Genomic DNA, 15660 nt, shown 5'->3' on the forward strand with positions numbered 1-15660 from the left:
CGTCATGAGATGTGTGAACAGATTCTGCACACTGCAGGCATGGATACACATGCATGTGTCACTTATGTATATGCTCTGGGTACATCCACATATGTGCACACGGATATCCAGGCATTTGCATGTCGACTGGTCTTCGCACCGCACAGGTTACCACTAAGTGCATGTATGTGCCCCCGGTGAGCAGTGATATACATTGCATGGCCGTCTCTGTGCAGACCTGCCATCTCTGAGTTGTGGCCCAGCACTCAAGCACTCAGCAGAGGTTCAGCTGTAGTTTTTAGCCGCTGCCCAGAACGGGGGAGGGAGTGTTAGGGCACCCCTCCAGGTCACAATTAAGATAGTTTGCATCTGGTTTACATGCAGCCCAGAGCCCTGGAAGTGGAGGGGGTGTCCCCTGGGTCCCAAGGCAAGCTGCCCCTCACAGGCTCTTAGGGCCCAGGGGACAGGGGGTGGAGCCGGCTGCACAGCTCTGTGCTGGGGCAGGAAGCGAGAGTGGGGAGGGGGGAGGCCACAGCCGGCGGAGGCAAGGCGGGTGCAGGGCGTGTGGGGAGGGAGGGAGGTGACAGCACTCCGAGCCCTGAGGCCCTGCTGGCCACTGGGCGCAGGCCCAGCTCCGGGCCCCAGGAATGGACCTCGTGGACCCGGACATCTTTAATAGGGATCCCCGGGACCACTATGACCTGCTACAGCGGCTGGGTGGTGGCACCTATGGGGAAGTCTTCAAGGTGAGGAACCCCCTCATTCTCCGTCACCCTCAAACCGGTGACCTTTGGGGTGAGGCCCAAGAAGGGAAGGGGATGTGAGAGGGTCCCAGTCCTTGGCTTTGGTTCAGGGATGCTGAGAAGGAACTCAGGCGAATGGAGCCCTCCTGACTGCCAACTTCCCCTTTACAAGGCTCGAGACAAGGTGACGGGGGACCTGGTGGCGTTGAAGATGGTGAAGATGGAGCCTGGTGAGGAGAGGACCTCAGGAGCTTCTTCCCCACATGCCCACCTCCTGGGACACTGGGATCTCCCCCATACTCCCTCCCTGTAGCAGCCTTTTCTCTCTGTCCCTCCTTGCAGACGATGATGTTTCCACACTTCAGAAGGAAATCCTCATCTTGAAAACTTGTCGGCACCCCAACATCGTTGCCTACCATGGGAGTTATCTCTGGTGATGAGCCTCAGACCTGCCCTGACACCCAGCCCAGCCCCTACCTGCGAGCTCCCATTCCTGACCAGGGTACCCCCTAACCTGACCTCTAATCCTGGACCCCCATTTTTAACTGGGGCACTCCTAACTTGATCCCCAGCCCAAAGTCCCACTTTTTTGACCAGAGCACCCCCAAATCTAATCTCCAATAAATAACTCCCATTTCTGACTAGGGGTCCACCAAACTGACCCCTTCAGAGTAACCAAACCTGAAACCAAGTCCCCTAAAACTAATCTTTCATCATCTTGCCCTTCGGGTCCCCTAGTTTCACTTTCATTTCCTTTAATACGAACCCCTAAATTCCCTGACCCCCAGATTAAGATCCCAGATGCCCCAATAATGTCCTCTGTCCCCCAGACCTGGTATCCTAGCTCCTCTGTCCCCTCCGAACTTCCACAACCTGTGAGGTCTCTACCCTGTCTCCTAGGTTAGCATGGGACGACAGAGGATGCCATGGGTCAGGAGCCCAAAGACCTGGGTTCCACTCCAGTTAACCCTAAACATATATTTCCTCTCTGAGCCTCAACTTCCCCATCTATAAAATGGGATGCTCTCACTGTAGTGGGCAATAGAGAGATGACAGCTCTTACATTAAAGTTCTTGTTGAACTAGAATAAGATGGGCAGTGAGCCAGGAGGTATCCTATAATCATTTATTACTGCTGTTATTAGTATTGCTTTTGAACTGTTATAGGCTGCAGAAGCTCTGGATCTGCATGGAATTCTGTGGGGCTGGTTCTCTCCAGGACATCTACCAAGGTGAGAGGAAGGGCACGGGGATCCAGGTAGCCCAATTCCCCCCAATTCGCCTGTCCTGTCTCTCTGCCTTTGTGTCTCCTGGGACTGTCTTTACGGTCCATATTTCACACAGTAAGCCAGCCCCTCCTCTGGGCCTGGCCTGGCCTGTATGATGCTGGGGATACTGTGGTGACCGAGTGGGCACCGAACCCTGTCCTCCAGGACCTGAGAGTCCAGCCCCAGTCTTTCTGCATGCAATGATCCCCTCTACTTCCCGCGCCCCATCTTCCCCGTGTCTGCATTTTTTCACCAAGGTGTATTCATGCGTTTGAGTATTTCTGCATTTCTGGCTCGTCCTCAGTGCCCACATGTTCATTTAATAGTGAATGCATTTCTGATTCTCTTAGTCTGCTTTTCACTCTCTTGGAGCATTGGAGGGTGTGGGTGGGGTGGGCCTCTGATCACTTCGAGATTTCTCTTGCGCACCTCTATCTTCGACCATCTCCCGGTCTCGCTCCGGCCTCACACCTCAAATGCCAGGAAGGAAGGACTTCATTAAGAAGTCCTCAGAGGGGGAAACTGAGGCCCACAGAGAGGAAGTGACTCACCCTGCCAGCCCGTCAGACATGGTCCCTAACCCCTCTGCCTACTGTCTCTCTCTAGTGTATCCTCTTCACCCCTTTGTGTCTCTCTTTCTCACCATGTCTGTTTTCCCACTTTTTGCTCTCTGACCATGTCTTTCTTTCTCTGCCTCAATTTGGGTCTGTTCCTGATTCTCTTTCTCTCTCTGTCTCCCTCCCTGTCTCTCTCTGCCTTTCCTCATTTTACAAAGTGACATCACCCCCTGCTCAGAGCCCTTCCATACCTTCCAGTTCCCTCCAAAGCCAAGCCCAAATTTCTCATCACAGCCGGCAAGTCTGACCCCCACTGGCACACCCCAAGCGGACACACCTCATCTCCGCTCCATCCACTTTACTGCTTTCCAGACACACCAGGCGCTCTCCTGCCTCCGGGCCTTTGCACTTGCTGCTCCCATCTTCACCCCCGTCACCTTCTCAGGGATGATCACCCTGTGTAAAATGTTATACCCCTTCCCACACATATTTCCTGTTGTCTTTTCTTGCTTTATTTTTCTTCTTACTATTTATTAGCATCTCACGTACTATATATCTTACCTGTTTATCTTGTTTACTGTCCATCTCCCCCACCGGAATGTTCTCTCCATGAGGGCAGGGATCTCTGCCTCTTTTGTCCACAGCTGTATCCCCGGTGCCTGCCACGGTGGCTGGCACACAGTAGACACATGGTAAATATCTGTTGAACGGATCTCTCTCCCTCCGGCCTCTGGTTCCCTGCATCGCTGCCCCTCTCTCTGTTGCTGACCACCCCTTTGCCTCCTCCCCCTACTTGTCCCATCCTGTTTCCCCCTCCCTATGTGGCACCCTCTCAGCTGGTGTGGGTGGCGGCCAGGGGCCTGGCACGCACCCAACACCGCACCGGGGTGACCTTTGCAGTGACAGGCCCCCTGTCAGAGCTCCAGATCAGCTATGTCTGCCGGGAAGTGCTCCAGGTGAGGAGATGCTCTGTGGGCTTGGGTAGGGGCAGGACCCTGCTCCAGCCCCCGGACACTTACAGCCCCCGTGTCCACCCTCCTCCCCAGGGACTGGCCTATCTCCACTCACAGAAGAAGATACACCGGGACATCAAGGTGGTCTAGGGGCAGAAAGGTGGCCTTGGTGGGTGGGGAGCCCAGGATATTGGAGTGGTGCTTGGAGGGCTCGGGGTGGTGTGGGACCAGGGAGTGGCGGCAGCATTTGACTTGGGGGGTATCTCTGACAGCCTCTAATTGCCCCCTCTTCCCCAGGGAGCCAACATCCTCATCAATGATGCTGGGGAGGTCAGACTGGGTGAGTGTGGCTGGTGGGGCTCTGGAGGGGGACTGGCTGGGGGCCCAAGGGGACAGGAGAGGTCACTATATCTCTCCCTCTGCCTCCAGCTGACTTTGGTATCTCGGCCCAGATCGGGGCAACGCTGGCTCGACGCCTCTCTTTCATTGGGACACCCTACTGGTGAGGGGTGCCTGGCTGGCAGCTGGGGGTGGTACAGGGGGCAGCAGCTTTTCCCAGCCTGGATCTCTGGGAATTTCCATCCTGGCTTTTTGCTCTGCCTCTACCTTGTTCTGTTGAATGTTCTGTCTTCTCTTGGGCTCCCTTTTGAGTTTTCCATTTACCTAGGGCTCTCTGTGCCCCCTTGACCTGTTCCTCTCAGTGTTTGTGTTGATTTTTATCCTGATCTCTCTGTCTTTCCATATCTGTCCACGTTTGCCTCCCTCTCTCTCTCTCTGTCTCTGTCTCTCTGCCTTTACCTCGCTCCGTCTTTATGTCTGTCTCTCTCCATCTTTATGTTTCTCTCTGCATCTGTCTCTCTGTATGCCCCGTTCTCCTTGTCTCTCTCCTACCCCCGCCCCCCACAAAAGTCTCCCCTCGTCCTCCTGTGTCAGCCCTGGCTCTCTGAGGGTCTCTGCCCCCAGGATGGCTCCAGAGGTGGCGGCCGTGGCCCTGAAGGGGGGATACAATGAGCTGTGTGACATCTGGTCCCTGGGCGTCACAGCCATCGAATTAGCCGAGCTACAACCACCGCTCTTTGACGTGCACCCTCTCAGGTAGGCAGATGTGGGCATGTCCCCCTAGTCCCAGAGACCCCACTCAACTCTGACCCTGGACATCAGCCCCCAACCTGCTTCCCCACCACGAGACCCCCTACAGGAGACACCCCCTTGCTCTGAGCTCCATCCGAGACCCTCAGGCTCCCCTGAGCCCAGAAAGCCTTTTCTCCAGCCCTCCACACCAGGAGCCCCCGACACGGTGAGCGCCATCTCGAGGCTCCCTGTGAGACTGCAGGAGCTCTGTAATGCGATAAGCAGTATCCCCTAGAAGTGGCATCCCATGCCTTGTAAATCCTAACCCTCGTTCTCATTCTGTCCCCCACTTGGCTCTCTGCTGATCTTAGTGCTATCGGGATTCCCTTGAGCCACGAGGTCTGACCTCCGCTGGAAAGTCTGATTCCCATATTCTGTCCTACTCTTACAGAGTTCTCTTCCTCATGACCAAGAGTGGCTACCAGCCCCCAAGGCTAAAGGAAAAAGGGAAATGGTAGGAGAGGTTGATGGGAAGGAGGGAGAGGGAGGGTGGAGCCAGGGGCGATGGTCTGATGGGAATGTCTCTGGTGCCCTCACCGCAGAACTTGCCTTCTTCCTCCCAAGGTCGGCTGCCTTCCACAACTTTGTCAAAGTCACCCTCACTAAGAGCCCCAAGAAACGACCCGGCGCCACCAAGATGCTCACTGTAAACCTTCCCTCCCAGAGAAGCCTTCCCAGACTCACCCCCGGAATCCCCCAGGGCCTCCCACAGCTCCCTAGAACGTGGATCATTTCATTCCACAGAACCCCCATGGCCCTTTCAAAGTCCCTAGTCCCTCCGAATTCCCCAGGGATCCCCAAGACTCTGCAAATTGTATCCCAGACCTTTTTCCAAGATACGCTGAGTTCTTAAAACTCACAAATGCCCAAGGGCTTCAGGACCCATTCCTGGGTGTGCTTTGGAATTCCAGGGGAACTCGAGTCCCCTCTAAGACACCTTTGGAATTCTCCAGCTACCCTATTTTTTCTCTTTTCCTTTTTGGCCACGATGCGTGCATGTGGGATCTTATTTCCTTGAGTAGCGATCGGGCCCGTGCCCCCTGTAGTGGAAGCGGGGACTCTTAACCGCTGGACCGCCAGGGAAGTCCCCTACCCTAAGTTTATCTAATCCCGTCAGACTCCTCAGAATCCCCCAGGTCCCCAGCGTTCCCTGCGTCTTCCTCTGTTGGCGACTTCCCCACCAGATTCCCTTAGATGGGTTCTCCAGCCCCTCGTCCCAACCCTCTCTCTCCAGCCCAGCCCTCTGTCTGCTGACACCCTCCTCCCCTCCCCCAGCATCAACTGGTGTCCCAGCCTGGGCTAAACAGAGGCCTGATCGTAGATCTTCTTGACAAACTGAGGAACCCAGGGAAGGGGGCCCCTGTTGGCGAGATTGAAGATGAGGAGCCTGAGGTGAGGGACCCGCCCCCCCACTTCGCTCACGCTGTTCCCCTGCCTGGAGCACCCCCTTGCTGCCCGTCTTAGAAGGAAAAAAGCCAGTGAGGATGGGGAGCTTGGCGCAGGGCTGGAGGCACAGAGGTTATGGGAGGACCAAGGGCTCCAAGCTGGGCCCACAGGGTGGTGAGGGCTGCTAGAGGGCATGGTCCTGATGCAGCCACCGCTCTGCCCAGCTCCCCCCCGCCATCCCTCGGCGGATCAGATCCACCCATCGCTCCAGCTCTCTGGGGATCCCAGACGCAGATTGCTGTCGTGAGTAGAGAATCCCTACGTCCGGGGACACCTGACCCTATAAGCCAAGAGATGCCCCCTCATCAGATGGCCAGAGGCCCCAGAGAACCCCCATCACCATCTGACCCCACAGGAGACCCCAGAGAAAACCTCATCACCACCTGATCTACAAAGTGACTCTAGAGACCCCTACCTCTCTGTCCTGCAGACAGACCCCCTGAGACTTCCCACAACCACCAGGACTCCCAGAGACCTCAGAAATCTTTGTCTGATCCTTGGTACCCAGGTGGAACCTCAAAACAAACACTCTGTAACCATTCTGAGCCCCCCAGCTCTCTGATCTCAAACCCTGACCCCCAAATGAGACCCCTGTAAACCAAGATCCCTCCCCTGTAGCGACAGCTCCAGTCCTAAGACCCTGATCCCAGACCCCACCCCCAATTCTACTCTTTTTGTTCCCAAATCCACGTCCCCAGCTCACTGTGTGTTACCCGCAGGGCGGCACATGGAGTTCAGGAAGCTCAGAGGCATGGAGTCCAGACCCACAGCCGACACGGTGAGATGCCTCCCCTGCCGCCCAGCCGCGCCCCCCCTTCCCTCCCACTGGGCCACTGCTGACCCTTTACTATCCCGCAGGCTCGCTTACAGCCCCCTGGAGACTTCAAGAGCAGCAGTCCTAGGTCAGGGACCCTCAGGGTGGGAGGCAGGCTGGGCTACATGTGGGGACCACCCGAGGCTCACACCTGTCCCTCCTCAGGAGGCACCTGTCGGAGTCTGATGATGACTACGACGACGTGGACATGTAAGACAGCTCCACAGGCCCCCACCCAGCTCCCACCTTCCTACGACCCCGCCTTCCTTCCACCCCGACCCCAGCCTCAGCCCCTGCTTTCCTTCTACCACTCAGCGCTGACCCCTGACCCCTGACTGGACCCTCAATGCCCCCACCTTCCTTCACGCCGGACCCCTGACCCTCAACCCCACCCCAACTCAACCCTGGGCCCCCTGCTACATCTCAGTCCCCGGCTCCGGCCAGAGGTTGCTCCCACCCCCAGATCTGAACTGCAGTCCTGACCCTCAACCCCCGGCCCTCATCTTTCTTCATCTCACCCAGCCTCAGGCTGAACCTTTCCCCCATGTCAGGGCCTCAGCCCCAGCAGTCGGCCCAGGCCCCCATCTCCCTCAGCCCCAGGCCTGTGTCAGCCTCAGGGCCCACCCGTCCATCCCACACGTCTTGTCTGTCATGGGCTCACAGGCAGCGCGCCCGGCACCAAGTGAGAACCTGACCCCCAGGAGCTCACGTGATCTGTGTTCCTAGGCGGGCGTGAAGATGCAGAGACTTGACGCATTGTCAGCACTCGATATCCAAGAGTTGCTGTTCCTGTTGACATGGTTATCAGTCCTTTAGCCCTCGGCCCCAGCCCAGACCGCGTCGCCCTCTGAGCCTCCTGAGCTCAGACCTCTGGCCCCAACCCTCCCCAGTGCTTGTTCCCCACACCCACACCTGCTTACCCCATCATTGTGTTCCAGCCCCACCCCTGCAGAAGACACACCTCCTCCGCTGCCCCCCAAGGTAAGGCCCTGGGTCAGAGCTGGGGGCCACGGGGCCAGGAGACCAGAGTCCATAGATGCTGGGATACTGAGCCCTCTAGGGCTGGAGTCTGGGATGCCGGGTCCTTTGAATTCTGGGAAGACTGGGACGATAAGCACATTGGGATCTGGAAGTAGTAACCCCGACCCTAGGGGTGGGACTCAGAATATTTAGCCCGATGGACACTGGTCAGTAGCTGGTCCTTGGAAATGCCTGCTGCACCCAGCACTCACCCTTTAGTTGCTGGCATGTGTCGATGTTGGGCGTGGGTTAGAGGGGAAGGCTGGAGTGGTGGTCGGACATCACGGGGAAGGTCAGAGCCATGACCTACTGTCAGTTCTGGTGGAGGCAGATTGAAGGGCGCCCTCTCTCTCAGATCATCTAATGTATTCCCCCACCGTCCTTCTCTCTCTCCAAAGCCCAAGTTCCGTTCTCCATCCGACGAGGGTCCTGGGGAAACTGGGGATGAGGGACAGCTGAGCCCGGGGGTGCTGGTCCGATGTGCCAGTGGGCCTCCCCCACGCACCCCACATCTTGGGCCTCCCCCAGCCACGCGAAGCCCCCACCTAACTGCCCACTCAGGTGACAGGGCAGGCTGGGGTGGGAGGTGGGCGGAGGTGGGGTGTGGCAGGGTTAGGGGGGTTTGGGGGCTGATTTTCCCTACCCCATCTCAGAACCCTCACTCTGGAACCCAGCCCCCTGGGAGCCTGACCAGCCCCCACTGTTGCCCCCCAAGAAGGAAAAGATGAAGAGAAAGGTGAGGCCAGCCGTGCTGAGGACTCACACCTCTGGATGGGGCTGGGGATGCATGGTGGGAGTGGGGGGATTGGGCTGGGAAGACTAATAATATAACAGGTGACATACGTTGAGCAGTTCCTCTGTGCCAGACACTGATCTCGTGTCTTCACAAGGTGTATACCTTCACAGAAAGAGGTAGATGTCGTAGAGATAGGTGTTATCCCCCATTTGAAACTGGGGAAACTGAGGCACAGAGAGGTAAGTAGCTTTCCAAGGTATAAACCTTTGAGGAAGCAGAGGCAGGATTTGAACCTTGGCACTCTTGCTTCCAAATCTTAACCACCACGCCTTCCTGTCCCCTCCTCCCTTTTGCTGGATCTGCTGTTGCCCCGCCCCCATGGCCCACCCAGGGATGTGCCCTTCTTGTAAAGTTATTCAATGGCTGCCCCCTCCGGATCCACAGCACGGCAGCCTGGACGCACCCCTCCACCAAGGGTGAGCATTCAGGAGGGTCATGGAGAATGTGGTGGGGACGGGGAGGGCCCTTAATGGAAGGCACAAAGGCAGGGACAGGGGAGGGGAGGGACTGGCAGAGCTGAGGCAGGGGCACAGCCAGGAGTTACAGGTGGAGTTGAGGGATCAAAGATGGGTAGAGTGAAGATGGGTTTGAGAGTGAAGACTAGGAAAATTAGAGTTTGGAGGCCGGGAGTGTCAGATATGGGACTTCCCCAGGGGTCCAGTGGTTAAGACTCTGCTCTTCCACCGCAGGGGGCAGGGGTTTGATCCCTGGTCGGGGAACTAAGGTCCCACATGCTGTGCGGTGTGGCCAAAATAAAAAATAAACAAATTTTTAAAAAGGAGTGTCAGATATAGCAGAAAGGTCAGAGTTTGGGGTACAAGATCCAGGACAGTTGGACCCCATTAACCTCGGTTGTAGGTTAATGGTAGAGAGACTGGGATCAGGATTTGGGGGCCAGGAGTTTTGGGGATTAGAATGTAGCAGAAGGGGAGAGAGTTTGGGGATCAAAGATGTGGAGACAAGGTCAGTGAGGGATACATGTTAAGGAAACAGTATTAGAGTTTTCGGGGTCACACTGGACAGAAAAAGCCATATGGAGGGCTGTCTGAATTTGAGGATCAGTGTTGAGACAGGATTAGCATTCAGGGACCAGAACTGGGGAGAAAGAGGGAAAGAATTTAGAGGGCTATTCGGGGAGTCACATCTAATGTTGGGGGCAGAATTGAGGGGACAGAGGGTCAGGACTTGCGAGTCAGGGATGGAAGAACCACCAGAACCAGTGGTGGTCAGAGGCTGGTGAGAGTGAGATCAGCTCAGGGGAACTGGTCAGGGTTTGAGTTCAGATTTGGGGAAACAGAGGCCGGAAGTGTCAGTTTGGAGGGAGAGCAGAGAATTGAGGGTCAGGGCTGGCGAACAGAGTACCAGTGTTTGGGGCCATAGGGGGTTCTGGGAAGTCCCCCACTATGAGGCAGGTCCCAGCATCCTCATGTCTGTGCTCCCCAGACCAGCACCTGCTCCTGGGGGCCGAGGAAGGCATTTTCATCCTGAACCGAAATGATCAGGAGGCCACACTGGAGATGGTGAGGGGCAGCACCTAGGATGGGCCAAGGGTGGGGGCTGGAGTTGGGGTTGCTGGGGTCTTACAGGAGCCATCTCCCCTTCCTCTGCAGCTTTTTTCTAGCCGGACTACCTGGGTATACTCTATCAACAATGTCCTCATGTCTCTCTCAGGTCTGGTTATGGCTGGGTGGGAGGGTGGGGAGTCAGAACTTAAGGAGTCAAGGGGTTGGGAGACAGCTGGGCATGGCTGAAAAAAAAAAACTAGGCTCCCCCTTCACAGAGCCTACAGTTCAAATTCCAGCCACTTTTCCACTGTGGGACTTGGGGCAAGAGACTTCTCCCTGAGCCTCAGTTTCCCCATCTGTAAAATGGGGCTCACAGTAGTGCCCACCTCTCAAGTCAGTTTTGAGGTAATTTCCACAAGAAGTCAGTCTTTACATTTCTTTGATGTTCAGATGACAGTTAGTACTTGTTCCATGCTTTACTAAAATAGAGCGAGCAGGTTGTAGATTAAAATTATGTGTCATTGTTTTATAAACACTTTGTGTAAAAGAATTTCTAATTTATGAGGAGACCCCAAGCCAAAAGTTTGTGATGACAGACTTTTGCAGAATTTGTAGATATGTTTTTTCTTAAATTTTGTAATGTGTGTAACTTCATCTGACTGGTTAAGTGTCCATCATTTGTCATGTGGCTACAAGCACCATGAGGGTAGGGAACGTAATTATCTTACTCACCATTAATGGTTCACCAGAGCCAAGCACAGTGCCTGGCCTACAGTGGGCATTTAAAATATGTTGCATGAAAAATGAGTAAATAAAGGTGCTTGAGACTGGAGGGGTTGGGCATTTTAAAGGGATGGGGCCAAGTGATGGGATAGGGAAAAGGTGGGAGTGTGCAGTGTCCTATAACTGCCTGCTTCCCCTACATACACACACTGCAGGAAAGACCCCCCACCTGTATTCTCATAGCATCTTGGGCCTACTGGAACGGAAAGAGGCCAGAACAGGAAGCCCCATCGCTCACATTAGCCCCCACCGGCTACTGGCAAGGTACCAGCCCGCAGTGGCACCTCTGACCCCTCTAAGATGCCTCATTTCTGCCGTCCCTCCCCCCATTCACGCCTCCCTTCTTCTGCAGGAAGAACATGGTCTCCACTAAGATCCAGGACACCAAAGGCTGCCGGGCGTGCTGTGTGGGTGAGAAAAAACCCCATGGGTGTGCAGAGAGGGGGCGGGACCAGGGGCGGGACTTGGACTCCCTCTCGATCCGAGAGGATTGCAGAGTTAAGGCAGGGTGAACAGAGCCCGGGGAAAGATGTATCCTTACCTCCACAGCAGAGGGCGCGAGCTCCGGGGGCCCGTTCCTGTGTGGGGCATTGGAGACATCCGTGGTCCTGCTTCAGTGGTACCAGCCCATGAACAAGTTCCTGCTGGTCCGGGTAGGGAGCCTGCAGACGCTGGGGACTTTGTCAGATTGGGTGGCCAGGGCCATCCACTCTACGCTTCTGTTGAGAGCTCCACGAATCCGGCCTTCCACCCGAGGCCCCGCCCCAATCTCCCCAAGGCCCCGCCCACCTGGAGGCTCCTCACTGATCTCTCAGCTCCGCTCCTCACCCCTGGCCTAATTATTCTTCAGGCCCTATGCCCCTCCCCCCACCTCTAAGGAGACCCCATTCAGGTTCTTTGAGTCTCTAAGGAGACTTTGCTGCCTTTGGGGCCACAGCCCCCGGGGGCCCTGCCTCTCTGTCGCCAAGGCGGCACGCCCCCAAACGGAAGCCACGCCCACTCTGAGGGCACATCCGTCAATTTCTAAGCCCTCTGAGGCTTCACCCCCTAAAGTTTCTTGGCAGGGGAATACTTAGGAAATACTTCGGAAGCCCCACGCCCACTGTCCTCCAAGACACCGCCCCCTCTCAGGCCCCGCCCCAAGCCTTCTCTGAGCCCGCCCCTCCCTGCGCGTTCCGCAGCAGGTGCTGTTCCCGCTACCTACGCCTCTGCCGGTGTTTGCACTGCTGACCGGTCCAGGCTCCGAGCTGCCCGCCGTGTGCATCGGCGTGAGCACCGGGCGGCCTGCGAAGTCGGTGCTCTTCCACACCGTGCGCTTCGGCGCGCTCTCCTGCTGGCTGGGCGAGATGAGCACAGGTGCAGGCTCTGGGAGGGGTGGGGCTTATCAGTTTGGGAGGGTTGGGTCTGGGTGGCTGGGCGGTGCTTAGCCTGAGGCGTAATTGAGAAAGGGGTTGAAACGAGAGGGGACGGGAGAACATTGGGTATATATAATTGGTGAGATTGATGATAGGGGACTGGGGAACTCTATGATGGGCGAGCTTTAGCCCTTTTGCTTGGGAATGGAGAGGGTGCCTAGCCCGCTTGCTTGGGAAAGGCGAAGTGAGGTGGAATTGGTCCTTGAACCCCCGCCTCTCAAGCAGAGCACAAGGGACCAGTACAGGTGACTCAGGTCGAGGAAGACAAGGTGATGGTGTTGATGGACGGTAAGAACCTTCCTCCCTCCCTTTCCCCCACTATTCCTAGATCTCCGAACCCCAGAACCTGTACCTCTCTCAGAAACGCTGAGCCCCTCCAGTCCTTGTCCATCCTGCTTTGCTTCTCACGCTGAATTTATTGTCTGGTCCCTCCATAAGCTTCTAAGTCCCGCTTACTGCTCTTAAAGCCCCTGCTCTACCTCCTTCTAGGGTCTCTGAAGCTGGTGACCCCAGAGGGGGCCCCAGTCAGGGGGCTTCGAACTCCAGAGATCCCCATGACTGAAGCAGTGGAGGCCGTGGGTATGTGCCGGGATGATAGGGTCCGGGGTCCAGGTTGGAGGCTTAAGGGAAAGCCAAGGGTAACAGGCACTGCTTTCCTCCCAGCTATGGTCGGGGGTCGGCTCCAGGCCTTCTGGAAGCATGGAGTGCAGGTGTGGGCTCTAGGCTCGGACCAGGTAAGCTCCTCCATCCCAGCCCCCGCAACCCAGCCCCTCCCATGTCAGTCATCTCATTCATCAGATGGACTGGGAGAACTGAGTCAGGGTGTGAAGTCCTGGAGGAGAAGCTTTCTCTAGGCTCAGTTCAGACGGGTCCCCTTCTCTACCCCAGTGTCGCTTAGGTCCAGACCTCATCCAGGGTCACTGTAGAGATATGTGGGTTAAGAGCATGGCCCAGACTGCCTGAGTTGGAATCCAGCTGAATGACCTTAGGCAAATGACTTAATCTTCCTGTGCCTCACTTTTCTCATCCGGAAAATGGAGTGAAAAATGGTGCTTACCTCACAGAACACCATGTGTCAGGCTCTGCCCTTACAGTTTTGTATTTTACTTCATCTTCGTGATTGCCTATCAGGTAGGTACTATGATTTCAAAGGTTAGTACTCCGAGGTGCAGAGAGGTTAAGTAACTCGCCTGACGTCACACAGCTGATGAGCGGTGTTAGCAAGAATGATTATTTCTGGACCTGAGGAGTTCAGAGACCTCGTCCCCTGCTCTCTTTAAAGGAGAGACACTGACACAGCACCTTTTCCCCCAGCTGCTGCAGGAGCTGAGAGACCCCACCCTCACCTTCCGTCTGCTTGGCTCCCCCAGGTATGAACTCGGGAACAGGGGGCTTCTGATGTGGAGAGGGCATCTGGAGGTATCCCCAGCCACCTGTATCTGTGGCCTGGACATCCTCTCACCTGGTCTCCCTGCTTCCATCTCTGCCCCCTATAGTCCATTCCCCACACAGCAGCCAAAGTGGAATTTTCATTTTTTAATTTTTATCGTAAATTTTTATTTTGACATAATTTTAGACTCTCAGAGAAGTTGCAAAAATAAATTTAAAAATTGTGTATCCCCTTCACCCAGATTCCCCATATATTATGTTTTAGCCACATTTGCTTTATTCTTCCCTTTCATATATGTATAATTTTTTTTCTATTTGCATGTGAATTGCAGACGTGATGCCAATTTACCCCTAAATACTTCAGTGTATGTTTCCTGAATGAAGGCCAGGACATACTCTTACAAACCACAATACAGCTGTCAAAATCAAGAAAATAACAGTGAAATATCACTACCTTCTAATTCACACGCTCGTTCAAGTCTCACCAGTTGTTCCAATGATGCTCTTGTTCTTCATAACCAAAAAAAATACTATTTTTCTTGTCCAGGATGTAATCCAGGATGATGGGCTGCATTTTGGAGTAATGTTTCTTTAGTCTTGAGCCTAGGACAATTCTTCAGACTTTCCTGGCTTTTCATAACCTTGACACTTTTGAAGAGTACAGGAAATTTGTTTTACAGAATGTCCCTCAACTGGGTTTGAGGTTTCCAGGTTAAGAGTTTGGGGCAGGAATACCACAGAAATGATGATGTGTCCTTTCACTGCATCAGATCAGGAAGCACATGTTTTGTCCCATTACTGGTGATGTTATCTTTTTTTTCTTTCTTTATTTTTGGCTGTGTTGGGTTTTCGTTGCTGCGCGCGGGCTTTCTGTAGTTGCGGCGAGTGGGGGCTACTCTTGGTTGCAGTGCGTGGGCTTCTCATTGTGGTGGCTTCTCTTGTTGCGGAGCACGGGCTCTAGTAGTTGTGGTGCATGGGCTCAGTAGTGTGGCTCACGGCCTCTAGAGCGCAGGCTCAGTAGTTGTGGCGCACGGGCTTTGTTGCTCCATGGCATGTGGGATCTTCCCGGACCAGGGCTCGAACCTGTGTCCTCTGCATTGGCAGGAGGATTCTTAACCACTGTGCCACCAGGGAAGCCCAGAGGGGTCTTTTAAAATCCAGATCTGATTGTGTCACTCTCCACCTGCTTAAATCCTTCCCGTGACCTCAGGATAAATACCAAATCCTGGTCATAGCTCACAAACCATGACTTCTGCAGTCAAACCCCAGGCTCTCTCCCACCTCAAGGCCTTTGCACAGGCTGTTCTCTCTGCCCAGAACACTCTTCCCTGCCTTTTCACCAAGTTCCCTCCTGAGCCTCTTTCAGGCTCCACCATCCATTCTTTGGGGGCACCCTGGCTGACCCCTTGGGCTAGGTTTCCCTGTCATGTGCCTCATGCTTCTTGGCATTCATCTGATTCACTGATTCATGTTGGTCTCCTGCTCTAGACTGAGCTCCCCGAGGGCAGGGGCCATGTGTGCTCATTCACTGCTATAGCCCAGCACCGTGCTGGCAAAGACTCTATAAACGCCTCTGCAGATGAAGGAATGAACAAATGCATGAATGAACTGACTTCTCTCTTCCTTCCCCAGGCCTGTGGTGGTGGAGACACGCCCAGCAGATGATCCTACTGCCCCCAGCAACCTCTACATCCAGGAATGAGTCCCTGACGGGGTGTTAGGAACCAGTCCCCACACCTCCCTCCCCGGCGGACACACATTAGTGATCACGACATGCCCCTGTCTCTGAATAAACATGACTTCAGTCTCTGCTGCTGTCTTGGTTTTCTTGGGTTGGCGGGGGAGAGGAGGGCAGAATTCCT

The 15660-nt window shown here is 55.0% G+C and overlaps 1 protein-coding gene across 4 annotated transcripts; it reads left to right on the top strand.

Annotated features, from left to right (window-relative positions):
* The first annotated feature begins 528 nt into the window (after nt 1-528).
* MAP4K1 (mitogen-activated protein kinase kinase kinase kinase 1) lies at nt 529-15608 on the top strand. Of its 4 annotated transcripts, none has more exons than XM_032611826.1 (31): nt 529-725; nt 895-952; nt 1065-1155; nt 1889-1953; nt 3447-3502; nt 3593-3640; nt 3797-3839; nt 3929-4001; nt 4463-4594; nt 5022-5084; nt 5195-5276; nt 5906-6022; nt 6241-6319; nt 6796-6854; nt 6935-6978; nt 7056-7100; nt 7829-7871; nt 8309-8471; nt 8564-8646; nt 9038-9122; nt 10150-10226; nt 10317-10377; nt 11150-11258; nt 11347-11405; nt 11544-11647; nt 12176-12350; nt 12632-12697; nt 12899-12988; nt 13073-13143; nt 13724-13779; nt 15431-15608. In XM_032611826.1, exons 1-31 carry the CDS (start codon nt 627-629, stop codon nt 15498-15500), a joined length of 2466 nt encoding a protein of 821 aa, XP_032467717.1. In that variant the 5' UTR covers nt 529-626; the 3' UTR covers nt 15501-15608. The 4 variants fall into 4 exon arrangements, with proteins under 4 accessions (XP_032467717.1, XP_032467720.1, XP_032467719.1 ...); XM_032611829.1 differs by having other exon boundaries at nt 12179-12350; XM_032611828.1 differs by having other exon boundaries at nt 11547-11647.
* The last annotated feature ends 52 nt before the right edge of the window (nt 15609-15660 follow it).

This window comes from Phocoena sinus, chromosome 19 (assembly GCF_008692025.1).
Source record: "Phocoena sinus isolate mPhoSin1 chromosome 19, mPhoSin1.pri, whole genome shotgun sequence".
In the NCBI taxonomy this organism is placed as follows: Eukaryota; Metazoa; Chordata; class Mammalia; order Artiodactyla; family Phocoenidae; genus Phocoena; species Phocoena sinus.